Source organism: Chaetomium fimeti (assembly GCF_033439085.1).
Source record: "Chaetomium fimeti strain CBS 168.71 chromosome Unknown B0H64scaffold_3, whole genome shotgun sequence".
In the NCBI taxonomy this organism is placed as follows: Eukaryota; Fungi; Ascomycota; class Sordariomycetes; order Sordariales; family Chaetomiaceae; genus Chaetomium; species Chaetomium fimeti.
This window is the reverse complement of record NW_026944331.1, coordinates 1,954,128-1,968,032: the sequence shown is the minus strand read 5'-3', so window position 1 is coordinate 1,968,032 and position 13,905 is coordinate 1,954,128. Positions and strand designations below refer to the sequence as shown.

Sequence of the window (13,905 nt, the reverse complement as noted above, 5' to 3'; positions counted from 1 at the left end):
GGCTGGCTCACTGGGCTCCTGGGAGCGAGGGACGGGTGATGAGTTCTGATGTATACATACATGATCTGTGAATGTTATACTACCGCTTGTATTCGCTTGCTATTTATTTACAGTCCGACCGTGGCGCCCTTCTATGCTCCGTCATATCTCTTTCGCAGTGTCCGGTATCGTTTGAGGTAGTACCTAGACATGGACGTAATCAGCGGAAATCTGGGACCGTGCAAGGTGTCGGGGAGGCTTGACAAAAAGGGATGATATGACAGGAAACAAGCAATTGCATTTCCGAAAAACGTTCTTCCCCTTAAGATAGCGTGAGAACTCGAACTTACAACGCTTCAATTTCTGTCACGCGGATTCACATTATTAGCCCAGTCCCACTCCCCACCACAGCGCCCTGAATCATGACCATCGTTGACTGCTGGCATAGGAGGGGAAGTGAAGTACAACATCTACATTACCTTTTCTTACAAAGTCGGCCCTTGCGATGCCCTCCCGGATCGCCTTTTCGTCCGTGAGGTTCGCCTTGGCCATGAAGGCCCGGTGCAGCCGCGGGCGGAAGAAGTCATAACCCTGGGGATAGTCCCGGCCGAGGTAGAGGAGTTCTGCCGGAAATGATTGGTGTAAGTGGCTAATGTCTTGGGTGGATGCGCATGGTGAGAGTCGGTGGAGGAAGACAATGACTTGCGTTTGTAGATGGCAATGACCTGCCGTCTTAGCTCGGGATTTGGGGCCAGAGGCATTGTGGTAAATGGTGTTTTCGTCGCTATGTCTCATTCATGGCTTGAAACTGTGGCGGCCCGAGCTGGATATCTTGGGTGCAGGTCCAAAGCATGGGCGGATCGCGACATTTGGTGTTGAGTCGCTGCTTTGGGAAATGCTGCCGTTGACGAGTGACGACATGCTCGAGTCTTGGCAAAGAACACGGGAACGGTGTGGATTCGCACCGCTCGCTGGCCATCCTCGGAGCATATGGTTTCACTTCATGTATGTACACTGAAGGATGTGCAATTTCTATTATTTGGTTCTTGCAACTTCCTTCGGCTTATTTCCCGTCCTTGCAGCCTGCAGTGTGAGGTTGAACATGGCAAGATACCTACTTCGTATCTCGCACCGGTTGACATGATCCGGATGTAAAAAGCCCCACCTCATCCTCGCTCTCCGCCCTGCCGAGGGGCCGAAGCCGATGGTGACCGACGAAGGATGACCGGACCAGACCTCGCCTCAGGCCTGCCTCGACGAGACAACTGAAGTCGCATACGGTCCCAGCCGTCCCATGTAGCAACCATCGGATCAATTGACCCGCCCAACCCCCAATCTGCCATGGCCGCGCGCCCAACCACCACGAAGCTCGCCGGGAGCGCATGCCGCCGCGCATATCCCCTCTCCCTGCGCCGGCCATTCTCCGCCGCCGCAGCGCGTGCCAGTTCCAACCAGACATCTCTCAACCCTCAGGAAACATCACTCTCGCTCCCCCCGTCACGATGGACCAGCGAGCTCCCTGCGCGCATCGGCAAGTGCCTCTCGTTCGGCTGCAACGCGCAGCAAGTCTCACAAGCGGCCGCCGTCCTGCGCGTCATAGCGACCGAGTGGAAGGACTTGCTGGCTAGCAGCGAGGGGTTCCTGACCGGCGGACGGCGCGGGCTGGACGCGAGAGAGATTGCTTGGGGAGAGATGGACACCTTCGTGGGTATCCCATCCCGTTACGCATCTCCCTCCCCACGTTCGGCGGTGGGAGCACGAAAAGCATGGGAACATGAAACTGACACTGGCTGACCAGGCGCACGTTAATAACGTCAACTACTACCGCTACGCCGAGTCGGCGCGGGTGAACTGGATCACCAACTTCGCCGTGCACGTCGACCCGGCGCATCGCAAGCAGTGGCGGGAGCTGATGTCGCCCATCTCAACGGGGCTGATCATGCGGAGCCTGAAGGCGGATTTCAAGTTTGTACGTCACTCGCTCGTCGGCTCGCAGTAACTACCTACCTACTATCAGACACAACAGCAAGCTAACCCGGACCCAGCCGATGGTGTACCCCGACCGCATCTCCGTCTACCACAAGCTGCGGACCAGGCCCGAGGGGGAGCCGGCGGCCCCGAGCTCCTTCTACCTCGACTGCGTGGTCCTGTCGCACCGCCACAGGCGCGTCGCTTGCCGGCTGGAGGAGGACATCGTCATCTACGACTACAAGAAGGCCGGCAAGACAGGCATGCCAGGGTTTATGCTGGATATGTTTCAGGAGACGTGGAAGCTTCAGGAGCAAGCCATACTGCAGGCGAGGTCGCGGATATGGGAGCTGCACGCGGCCGTTGACCGGCTGGAGGGCGAGACTTGGAATAGACCGGACGCTGTCGAGGATATGGGGGGTGCAAAGGGGAGTAAATGATGGCTCTGATGGACTGAGGGGGTTTGGTTGTGCGTATAGACGGCGTACACTCTTAGAATAGAGCAAACCTGCCTTTACTCCAGCTAAGGCGTTTGGATTTATATTGTGACAGGCCAAACAAGACCACCCGTCGCAACAGCCGAGAGGTTGGTGCAGCGACACGGCATCACAAGTTTCTCTGTACCCTCGAGGTACCATGAGTGGTTGGGTCTCTGGGGTCCACTGGTGGCGATCATGAGAGCTGACAGCAACGGCTGCGGCCGGGAAGCACATTGATTCGCACGGTTGGATGGCTTCATGGCTTCATGGCTGCTACTGGTGGGTGAGGGGACTGATTAACCCCTCTTATGCTGGGATTGATATAGGGCCAGGGTGTGTCTCCAGGCGGCAAAGCACGCGGTCATTTGCTCCCCGAGCATGCGTCGAGAGTGGCTTGCCAGGAGAGGGGATTGCCCGAGGAGACGTGCAACTATCGTGAAGAAGCTGCCCCCCAAGCAGTCCCATGATAAACTCCAATTGGTGATGGCTGTCGGAGACTGAGCGGAGTGAGCTCGGCGTCTTGGGAACCGGCGAGAAAATCTGGACGCACGAGCAATGTGGAGATCAAGCCGCCCTTGCGATCCTACCCTGGACCCCACCGATGAAACGGCTAGAACCTATCACAACGGCTTGATGGAAGAGGAAAACTTGGGCACGTTGCATGCAAAAGCTTGGCCATGAGACGATCGCCAAGCTCCGCCCCGTGGTCTGGCTGCGGGATTTGCGGAGCAACAACCGCTGTCTGTCTGATGTTTTTGTCACAGGGCGAGAAGGGACCACGCGTGAGCACGCGAGTCGCTTGGGTCTGAGAAGCTGGCGTCACGGACTTCCATGGTTTGCTTTTTCTCGTCCAGGGACATGTCGCACTTGGACCGAGAAGGAAGGTGGTCATCCTGAATGCCGGGGTTGGTGGGCCAAGAGATCAGTCTGGCCAATCCGGGCGGTCGTGTGTGGTTCAAATGCCGAAAGAGATCGACGTCTGCGGCTGCGTGCTTGACTTTCGACATGAGGTCCGCACTGAGGGGTTTGCGAGGTCGACGGATGACTTCGTACGGATTACGAAGTACATGCCTGGTTGAGCATGTGGTGCGATACTCATCTCGACGCGACCGGAACAGAGAATCCCAATCGCAGGCGCTGTAAGCCGGCCAAAAAGGACCTCTCCCTCGGTTGCCGTGGGGAGGGTGCTGGGTTTGTAGAAGTCTCTGATTGATGAGGGGTCTTTCGTCGATGTGGAGTCGTTTCCGCCTTGCGAGCCTGTGTTTAGGGTCTTGGAGTTCCGCTTACTGTGCACATAACTCTGGCCGCACCCGGAAATGGCATGTTGAAATCAGGAGATATCGGTGGCTGCGCGGGGAGCCTGGGGGCTATTTGGATTGTCGGCCGAGATCAAGCAGTGATCGGCGTGGTCGAGTCGCTCCCCCGCATCCCGCCATATGGATTCGGGGTTGGTTCGCTGTGGTCTCATTCGGCACTCCTTCCGATAACAAAGTTGCTTGTTTGTTGTTTGCCATTGTATACTGTGCAAGAGATTGATTTGACGGCTGCGTGAATCGAGAGAGGGTCGAACAAAAAGTCTGTGGGGGTCGCATAGTTTTCTCGCCCGGTTTGGGGGTCGTTTCTTGGGTAATGGTTACCACCTTTTAACAATTTGAATCCCCAGAGACCTTGCGATTGGTGCGTGACCAGCCGCCAGCGAGAGCCCCGATGGCCGTTGAGAAAATTGAAGCGAACTTGAAATCCACCAAAGCCATTCTCTTCTCACGATCCACACGCAACTTCAAAACCATGACCCCACCATCTTCCGGCCAAGTCCCAGCGCAGCATGGGTTGTCCGCAGGATCAACGGCCCAGCAAGCCGGGCTACCGGGGCAGTCCTTTGATGCTCGGGGCGTCGGGAAGCGCTGCGCAGGATATCCGATTCCACTGCCCGGTCGATCAATGTTGGAGCCTCATCTGGACTGCTCGGATTGGATTTGCATGTTTTGGCTTGAACGTGCCTGACTCACCCGTTGAAATGGGACGCTGCGATTTGTACTGCCATGTACCTTGCATCCGGCGCTGTGCGGCTTTGCCACAGGCCCACAGTGCTGGAGCGACTTTGAAGAGACTCATTTAATCCTTGGCCCACAGCACCCGTCCCAGCCAGGATGCACTGAAAGGGAGCTGACACTGTGCTCGAATCCTCCCGTCAGCCGCCAATCCAAAAATCCGCTTTTCTCCTTTTAAACACAACCAACCGACCTGCATCGCCTCGATCCGGACCCCCCAGCATAGCACGGTATTTTCTGGGTCCGCCGCCACGACATCGGTGTCAGGCGAAACCTCCCCCGCTACCAAGTATATACCTCGAATCCGTCCATGTGCGATCCCGGGCCGACCGTTATTTGTGTGCGACTTCTTGGCCGTCACTCGAGGAGGATAACCAAGGAGAGGACGTGATCGTTTCGAATATTGGGAAAGAAGTCAGCCTTTGTGCGCTCGACTTCCCCCCCCACGCCGTCGCCTCGACTCCAACCCCTTGTTGGCCTGGCCCAGAACTCGCTTCTGGGTCAGTGGATGCGTATGCCTCGCGCGTCAAATTCAGCAAAGCGACACCAGGCAGCGAGCAACCAGCGCGACACCCGCCACGAGAATGGCCTGGTAGGCCCCGGCAAGCGCGTCATCAAGCGAAAGAGCCAAACCCAGCTTGATGACGGCCCCAGGCTCGCCGTCGACAGCGCCTCGGTGCCGCCCGTCCCCCCTCTTCCCACTACTCTGAATGGTTTCGCCACACATCTCGACGACATGGCTCCCGAGCACAGAGCGACCGAGCTGCTGCGCCGCGGCTCCCTCGGGACCTACTCCGAGTCCTCGTCGACCGATTCGCTCCCCGCCCCTTCCACGCATGATGTCTCCGAAGGAACCCATCGGCGGATCGATGTCAACGATGCGAAGAATACCAATGTGCACCGCGACCCGGGACCCCTGGATCTTGCCATCACCGTGCTCCGGTCCTGCCCCCTCGCCGATACCATTGCCATCTTGATCATCCTCATGCAGGCGTCGCCCGCCGTCTTGGCCACCATCTACATGCTCTTCACTGTTCTCACTTTCGTCCCGCCGGTGACCACCAGTTCGGGTCTCAGCTTCACCGAGATCTTTGACGGCAGCCAGGGCATCCCCTCCTTGTGGACGTTGATCTGGATGGATGTTATTATGTTGCTCATCTGGCTGTTTCTCTGGGCGCCCGTTCAGCAGTTCATACTAGATCTCGCCCAGGTCGTCATATCGTATACATTAGGGGGTGGGGGCACGTCTAGGCAAGGAACGACCCCTGGCATTGTGCTCTGTGTTGGCATTGTCGGCGTTACGCATTGGATCCAAAAATGGAATGGGCTGTCTCGGTTTACAACGATATTTGGTTCGAGTCGTCTTCTAACTTCCGACGCGGAACCCAGTCTACGGATGTTCGATAAGAAGGGTCCGTATGGATGGGTGAGGAGCGTCTTGGCGATCCACATCCTCACACAAGGCATTGTTCGATGCATCCGAGAATGGTATTTGCGCAGGGAACGGCGGGATTTGCAGTCGCAAGGCCTTCTAGACCCGGAGTCGGGCAAGTCGGTGCCGTTCCCGGGGGAAGGCTGTTCTGATGTCGCCCTCATGGCGGCCGACAGTGACGCTCACTTACAGACAAGCGCAGCCCATCTCACGAGCAAAAAAAGGCGGAAACAGAGCGCCCAGGTCAGGATCAAGCAGCCGCTCTGGGCGGCACTTGCTAGCACCAAGATTGTCATGGTCAAGGAATACGAGTTGTCGCACGCAGCAAGCGAGTCGGCCGGCTCCAACGCCACGGACATCCACAATCTCGGCAACGCGCCCTTTCACACCCAACCTGAACAAGTCTGGATCTGCTACGTCGGCTGCGACGAGGTCTGCTTCAACACCAGCCACTTCCCGGATGTTGAGGACGTGGAGGATGACGAGGCGCCGCAGGAGAGGAAGCTGGGGATCGACGCATCCAAGCCATTCTACGTTCGAGTCAACAAGGCTATTTGGCAGCCAACGCGCATCATACCAATCGAAAACCCCGAGGAGGAAAACTACGAAGGCACGCGCTGGACCGGCGATATTTATGGTCTTACCCCTCTATCCAACTACGAATGCGAGTTCATCAGCACGCGGACGGGTGAGGTGCTCTTCTCGACAAGCATCCGAACCGTCCCAGCCAAGAGCAAGGACCCCGAAGCTCCTCCCACAAACAAGCCGCGGTCCCATTCGCGCCATGACTCTCCAGCCACGACACTTCGAGCCTCGATTGCAGCAGCCGAGGTGAAGCTGGCCGACGAAAAGGCTCGCCTCAAGGCTGTTCGGAAGGACAATAACCGAAAGCTAAACGCTACCCGGAAGGAGATCGAGAAGCTCACATCAGCAGTTCAATCAGCCGGGGGTGACGACGAGAAATTGCGGCAGAAGATCGCTCAGAACAAAATCCAGGAGAAACGTGCCGAAGAATCCACCTGCGAGCTTGAAGTCCAGCTCAAGGAACTTGAGGCAGTGCCGGAGAAGTTGGTCAAGGAGCACCGCGCGAAGCATGACGAGTGGACGTCGGAAAAGACCAAGTTTGACAAGGCCCGCGCATCGTTCAAGAGTTTCAAGTCGTCAATCGACAAGCAGATCAAGTCCCTGGACGAGGAGAAGGCCAGCCTACAGGCGAAGAGGAACAAGATCGCCGCCCGCATCGCCAAGGTCGACGACGAGCACGCGCGGATAACAGATGCCAATGCGAGGGGGCTGAATGAGGCCGAGCGGCGTCGTCAGGAGCGCGCCAACCTCGCCGCGGAACTGGCGAGGGCCGAGCAGAATCTCCGAGACAGAGTCCAGGCCCTGCGCCTCAACAACGCCACCAAGCAAGCCCAAGTCCACGCCATGGCAGCTCACATGCAGGAGTACCTAGCCAGCTTCCAAAAGGAGCCCACCTACGAGATGGGCCCGCAGCCGAACCACTTCTCGTCCGCCGGGCCCTGGGCGACCATCCCCGCCCCGCAGTTCAACGCGCCGCAGCAGCCCGTCTGGCCACCAGTGTCGATGCCCATGTCCACCCAAGCCACGCCCCTCATGGCCCACGCCCAGCTCTCCCTCTCCACCTTCTCGACCCCGATGCAAGCCGCCCTCAGCACCCCGCCGCAGCCCCACAGGATGCGCGGCCGCTCCTCGTCCATGCTCAGCGACGTCTCGGGCTTCACCCAGTCCACCGACGAGGACGAGCACGCCAGCGGAAGCGGCAGCGGCAGCGGCGGGAGCGGCAGCCTCAACAACGCGAGCACCGTCGTCGGCGCCCCCATCGGCCACCACCACCACCACCACCACCACCACCACCACCGTGGCGGCGGCCTCCTCGGCGGCAGCAGCAGCAGCGGTGGCGGCGGCGCGTATGCGGCCGCTCCGGCCGGCACGATCGCCAGGCCCCCGCCGGGCTTCCACGTCAAGAGCGGGTCTGCGTTTGGGTCGGGGTCGTCCGGGTCCGGGTCTGGGTTCGGGTCCGGCTCGGGCCGCAGTAGCGTGCGGTCGGGCAGCGGCAGCGGCGCGTCTCTGGGCGAGGCCGTTAGTCCGGTATGAGTGGGGTGGGTAGTGAGTGGCTGGGTCGGGTGTTCGCGGTGCTGCTGGGGCTGTGATATGTCTCGGCGCTGGCGGGCGGGCCGACCGGGCTGCTTGCTTGCTTGCTTGCTTGCTCTGCTCTGCTCTGCTGGGGGTTGGCTTGGCTTGGCTTCTGCTGCCTGTGGCTCTCTGCCTGATAGGGTGGGCGTCGCGTTCTGCTCGGCTAGATGGCTGGCTTCTCTGCGTTTCTGGTGTCGATGAGCGGCGCTTGTTGGTTTGCGGTGCTGCTGTTGTCTGAGCCCTTGCTTGTGCTGCGATGGCGTGTTTTTGTTTTGCCCTCGCCGGGCGGTCCATAGATGCATTGGATGTCAGCGTTGGTCAATGCTAAAAGTTGCTTGTTTTGCTTTGCCTTTTGAGTTGCTGACTTGATTCATATCTTTGGTCGGTTTTGTGTGCATATTGCTCTTTGCTTCTTGTTGCGCCCTGCTAGCCAGCAGCAAGGCTGTTTGTTGTTGTTTGAGGAAGCCTCGTTACCCCCGCTGCTTGTTGTGCCTGTTCACTGATTCTCGCTTCCTGTGCCACGGCCGCCCCAAGACCGTATATACAAGGCTGACTCACTGTGTATCGCTTCAACCACGTCAGGGGCGGAAACACTTAGTCCTTGGCACGAGGTTAGGCAAGTAATGCACAACATCCTGGTCAGGAGTAACAAGGTGCTGGGTTGTGTCCCTTTCACTTGTTCAAACACTCCATTCTTAGTGGAAGGGGATGTGAGCCACTGTTTCACAGGTTGTTGTACCTATTTGGCAGCAACTTGTGTCAGTATTAACGCTGTGCTATGTTTCTGTATATCCACTCAAATCACAAGTCGGGGTCAAGCTTTATATTGCCCTGAATGACGGAGCATGGAGTCTGATAAGACCTCTCCTCACCGCACCAGGTCGTTTGGCTTGTCATAGGTAGGGAAATTATTAAGTGCTGGTAAAGGAACAACACTGAATATTTACCTCAACTCGCTTTAACACACCCCCGCTTGTGTCTCAGACGCATCGGCCCCCCTGCCACTGGCACTTCAAGTCTTGTTTTCTTTTTCTTTTTCTTTTTCCTTGTTCCTTTTCTTGCCTCGCTGTGGTGCTCCAATGGATGTCAGAGGGTAGGCTTTTGAGGACCATCATGGCATTATTATTCAGGGGGCTCTCAAGTGACCCGAGGGCTAAAGCAGAGCAAGCAAGCAACAGCCAAGACAACTTGAACCTGGAATGGAACGGGTGAAGCTCAGACTCACAGCACAATCATATGCCTCTTGGCACTGCATTGGTGGTCGGCCTCGGCATCGGGCAGCTGCAGCTGGGCGATGTTCAAGGACAGGAAAGGCAGGAAGTTGATGCGGGGAGACAGATGGGGCAGGGGTGCAGGGGGCCAGTTTCCCCACAGGTTTGGCTTGAGCCCCCTGTTCTCCCCTACCGGTCATTGGGGCACTAGGCTGGATCTGGGGGTCACGGCCCGCTTTGCATGTCAGGGGTTGCCACCTCTTTCCTCTCCTCCGACTTGTCAAGTGGTGCTTTTGATGGGAGGTCCGTTTTGTTGGCGAATTGTTGCGCGAGTGTAGAAAGGGGGATGTTGACAACAGATGTATTGGCAATGGCTGGTTTTGACTACCTAACTGACATGTCCCTTAGGCATTTTTTATTATCCATACATGTTTCACCAAGTGATGGGTAAAAACACCGGGTGACTGGTCGCGAACCACTGCCTCGTGTGTTCCCATGGAGGGGGTGTACGGATATTCGGCTTGTTGGTGGACAATATCGGAGCATAAACAAACCAAGCGACCAACAGCCCGGCCGGGCCAGCCACCCAGCCCAACTAGGGTCATCCTGTCCAACACGCAGGCCATTCCGACCGCGCCACTATTGCAGATGGGAAGAACTGGTTTCAAAACACTCCTTCCTCTCTCCGGCTTGAGGACCGAAAGCACGGCTTTTGTGCTACACAATCAGCTGATAGCTCGGGGAGGACAACCGTTTCGGACAGCCATTAAACTTGACAGAGCGTATTGGGGCCGAGGCTGCCCTTCCCACCATCATATGCAACGTCCCACTTCCCCGGATTCGATCCTTCGACTTGGCTGACGGTCCCCTGTGGCGCTCAATCTGGGGGAAGTTGCATTCAGGAACAGGGAACCATCTTGCCTCCCATCGGGTGTGTCCCGACCGGCCAATGAAGGACGCTCCTGCGCCCGTCTCCCAATATCTTCATGAAATGTTGGATAGTGTGTCTCCACCCCCTACCCAGGGCCGAGCACCATCGTGTTCGTCTTGTCTGCCATGACACGGGGATGTTCATTCTTGGCTGTGATGTAAGGCAGACGCCGCCGTATAAAAGACCGTCCTCCATCCCCAAGCCCGCCTCGTCCTCTCTCTCTCCTCTCCCCATCACACTCGTTACGTGACCAGACCACACCCACCAGACGCTCGTTGTCTCAACCCCTTACCCTCACACAACACAACCACTTACACCCCACACCAACCGCACCGCCACGATGAAGTACAGCTCCGCCGTCCTCGCCCTGGCCGCCGCCGCCACGGCCCAGGACATCTCCATCTTCCCCGAGTGCGCCCTGCCCTGCATCATCGACGCCGTCGGCACGACCTCGTGCGAGGCGACCGACTTTGCCTGCGTGTGCAAGAACATGGAGGCCGTCAAGCAGGCCGCCACCCCCTGCGTCGTCGAGAAGTGCGGCATTGACACCGCTCTGAGTGCGTGCCCCCCCTCCTCCTTCTCCCAGCCAGCCACCAGCCACCCCCTCCCCCCCTCTGTTCCTTCTACCCGACACCCCACTAACACAACCCAGACGAGGTCCTCCCCGCCACGGAGAAGTTCTGCGCTGACGTCGGCAACGGCGACGACGGCGGCGACGACGGCGGCGACGACGGCGGCGAGACCCCCCCGCCCCCGCCCACCACCACCATGGCCACCGTGACGACCTCCGCGGCCCCCGAGCAGCCGGAGCCGACCGAGACCGAGACGCCCGGCGAGGATGACGGTGGCGAGGATGACGGTGAGGACGACGACGAGCCGACCGAGACGGCCTCGTTCGGCAGCTCCATGGTCACGCCGGCCCCCACCGGCAGCGCCATCCCCTCCCCCACGGGCGGCGATGACGACGATGACACCCCGCCGCCGGCGACCTCGTCGATCCAGACCGCTGGCGCGGCGGTGGTTGGTGCCGTGGGCAGCTTCGGCATGCTCCTCCTGGGCGCTGTCGCTGCTCTGTAAGCGGACCCCATACGCTGTTCGCTTGCTGGGTTTGGGAGTCCCAAGCTGTGAGTGGGTTGGTGGTTAGACCCCTGAAGTAGGGGTAGGAATGATGAAATGCCATATCCTGGCTGTATGTAGTAGGAATTAATGAGGTGTGACGACTGAATGGACGATGGCTTTCTCAAAGATCGAACCTCGCTCTCCTTTGCTGAACCGTTGCACCGCCTGGTGTTCGTGCCCTTGTCTTGTAACGTTTGTACTCGCCCTTGGCCGTGTCACAACCATACCACGCGCTTTTCTATGTCCCGAGAGGCCCGGGGATTGTCGGATAGCGTTGACTTCAGCCCCTGAATGGCGAGCCATGGTCCGGCTTGAAATCGGCAAAGTCATCTCATATCGTCAGCACAAACAACACCAAAACCAGCAGACACGCCGGCCTCCGTATACAAAGTTTCATTTCGGGGTATCAAGTTCTCCAGCTATACAAAGCACCACCATATTTACGGCTCCTCGACCGGCTCCCCAAAGGGATAATTAAACTTCAGCAGGCCATTCAGCCCCCCCACCCACGAATCATCATCCTCCGCAATACCATCCTGATCACCGCCCCTGGTCGACGACGCGCGGATCACACACGGGACGCCGCCGCGCCAGCCCTCGACGCCCTTCTCGAGGCGCTCCCCTTCGACGCGGACCTCCATGCCGATGGTGACGGCGACGCGGCGCTTGCCGTCGATGCTGACGGGCAGCTCGCGGCCCCGGTTGCGCTTGCTCAGCTTCAGCACCACTTTCGTGTGCAGCGGCAGGACCAGCGGGCGGAAGCTGAGGCTGCGCGGGCTGATGGGCGTGATGAGCAGCGACTTGACCAGCGGGTGCACGATGGACCCCCCCGCGCTGAGCGAGTAGGCCGTCGACCCCGTCGGCGTGCTGATGAGGATGCCGTCGGCCACGGCCTCGGTGAGGAAGTGCGAGTTGACGTAGATGTCGATGATGGCCAGGTGCGGGTGCGAGCCGCGGTCGATCGAGACCTCGTTGATGGCGTGGAGGTAGGGGGGGTTCATCGCCGTGTTGGTGCCGCCACCGCTGCTGCTCCCGAGGTCGGGCTCGGCGGTCGAGGTGGGCAGGAGCTGCTCGTTGATGTTGCGGCCGTTGCTGTCGTAGATTCCGACCCGGAGCCGGTTCCGGAGGAGGACCTTGGAGGTGCGGCTTAGACCCATGCATTGGCCGTTGCCCCGCACGTTATCCCAGCCGGAGAGGGGGGCGAAATCGGATGATATGTCGCCCGGTTGCGTGCCTGCTACGGCTGCGCGGGTGTGCGGGTCGCCGAGGTCTTCGATGGCTACGGAACAGCCGCTCATGTAGCACTCCCTCCAGGCGCGCTTGTATTCGCTGAACTTCCACTCGCCCAGGAAGCCGAGGGTGCCCATGCTAAAGGACAGGATCGGCGGCACGCTGTTGTGCATGGAGAACAGGCTCGCCGCGCGCAGGATTGTTCCATCGCCGCCCATAGTCGTGACCAGGTCGATCTTTTTGGCAAACAGCGTCGGGGCATCGCTCGGATCGGTTGTGTAGATGGGAAACGGCAGCGTCTCGTGGATGTCCTTGGCGATGTGGCTCTCGAAGACGAGGTTGAGCCCCGGGTAGTTGTTGTATATGTGCTTCGCAAACTCGATGGCTCTACCTGTGACTCGGGGTGCATGCAGCTTGGGCATGAGTAGAATATTCTGGGGCGGTTGCGGCCAGTGTAGCGAGAGCAGCGACGAAGTTTTTGTCTGCTGGTAATGGGGGACGGTCCGGTCGGGGAGAGCCCCGACATCGAGAATCTGCTTGTGGGCGGCCGAGATAGAGAACAGCCGGTACCCCCCAGGTGTTCCTCCTAATCCAAACCTCCAACAGTTGCCTCCGAGGGCGGCCATGGTGGCGGGATTCAAGGCCATGGTGGTGATAAGACGGGAGTGGCAGTTTCGAGCCAGAAATGACCCCGACATCCCGACATGGCGCTGGTCACAGTTGTTCTCCCCGGTTGCGATGTCGGTGTGGTGGTGAAACTTTAGGCCAAGTTCTGTATTTTGGCGGCGATACCTCCGAAGCTCGCAGGTCAAAGATGGGTTGTTTGGTGGATCTGGTTTTCTGGTGATGGAGCTTGGGAGCCTCTGAACCGCCAAGAACATGCAACGGAGTTTTTGCCCTTGTGACGTGTGAGCCGACAGTACCCACGCAGGCCGTTGGAGACCCAATCACGGCGCACGGAATACAAGCAAACTCCCGCTTTAATCGTTTGGGCTGGGCCCTGCAAGGTCCGAGCTTGGGGGGAGTCAAGCTCATCACCTCATCTCGAGCTCATCCATTGACAGGCTGCCAGCGGGCGGCGGTCGGTATGATGGTGGGGCTTGCTGCAGGGGGCATCCGAGCTCTCAGAAGCCCAACAGCAGCAATCAGCAATGGAGCACATGCATCTGTTCTCCATCAAAGTCAGTCCCGACCGGACTTGGAAAATGCCCACCTGATCAGCCTCATCAATTTCATCATGTTTTTGGTCCCATCCCGGGCCAGATGTCATCAACGATGCCCTCACCAGTAGCTGCGCCACACGAGGGTTAGACCGTTGGGCTTTTTGTTGCAAGGTTGTGCCGTTGGT

At 58.7% G+C, this 13,905-nt stretch overlaps 6 protein-coding genes across 6 annotated transcripts; 4 read left to right on the top strand and 2 right to left on the bottom strand.

Moving 5' to 3' along the window:
* Positions 1-61: 61 nt before the first annotated feature.
* Positions 62-993, bottom strand: B0H64DRAFT_391536 (LYR family protein). The gene is made up of 4 exons (XM_062803482.1): positions 686-993; positions 459-602; positions 330-342; positions 62-183 (listed from the first exon to the last, which is right to left on the bottom strand). Exons 1-4 carry the CDS (start codon positions 738-740, stop codon positions 132-134), a joined length of 264 nt encoding a protein of 87 aa, XP_062660703.1. The 5' UTR covers positions 741-993; the 3' UTR covers positions 62-131.
* A 234-nt stretch (positions 994-1,227) lies between these two features.
* Positions 1,228-2,436, top strand: B0H64DRAFT_120097 (thioesterase-like superfamily-domain-containing protein). The gene is made up of 3 exons (XM_062797934.1): positions 1,228-1,683; positions 1,778-1,948; positions 2,025-2,436. The coding sequence occupies exons 1-3, from the start codon at positions 1,321-1,323 to the stop codon at positions 2,385-2,387; spliced, it is 897 nt and encodes a 298-aa protein (XP_062660702.1). The 5' UTR covers positions 1,228-1,320; the 3' UTR covers positions 2,388-2,436.
* A 1,094-nt stretch (positions 2,437-3,530) lies between these two features.
* On the top strand, positions 3,531-4,064 carry B0H64DRAFT_120010 (uncharacterized protein). Its single transcript, XM_062797933.1, has one exon. The coding sequence runs from the start codon at positions 3,639-3,641 to the stop codon at positions 3,960-3,962; it is 324 nt and encodes a 107-aa protein (XP_062660701.1). The 5' UTR covers positions 3,531-3,638; the 3' UTR covers positions 3,963-4,064.
* A 927-nt stretch (positions 4,065-4,991) lies between these two features.
* On the top strand, positions 4,992-8,027 carry B0H64DRAFT_372582 (uncharacterized protein; the record flags this gene model as incomplete). The annotated part of the gene is made up of 1 exon (XM_062802232.1): positions 4,992-8,027. The coding sequence occupies one exon, from the start codon at positions 4,992-4,994 to the stop codon at positions 8,025-8,027; it is 3,036 nt and encodes a 1,011-aa protein (XP_062660700.1).
* A 2,453-nt stretch (positions 8,028-10,480) lies between these two features.
* Positions 10,481-11,532, top strand: B0H64DRAFT_119996 (uncharacterized protein). The gene is made up of 2 exons (XM_062797932.1): positions 10,481-10,765; positions 10,861-11,532. The coding sequence occupies exons 1-2, from the start codon at positions 10,549-10,551 to the stop codon at positions 11,283-11,285; spliced, it is 642 nt and encodes a 213-aa protein (XP_062660699.1). The 5' UTR covers positions 10,481-10,548; the 3' UTR covers positions 11,286-11,532.
* A 172-nt stretch (positions 11,533-11,704) lies between these two features.
* B0H64DRAFT_391526 (ATP-NAD kinase-like domain-containing protein) lies at positions 11,705-13,553 on the bottom strand. The gene has a single exon (XM_062803481.1). The coding sequence runs from the start codon at positions 13,436-13,438 to the stop codon at positions 11,768-11,770; it is 1,671 nt and encodes a 556-aa protein (XP_062660698.1). The 5' UTR covers positions 13,439-13,553; the 3' UTR covers positions 11,705-11,767.
* Positions 13,554-13,905: the final 352 nt, after the last annotated feature.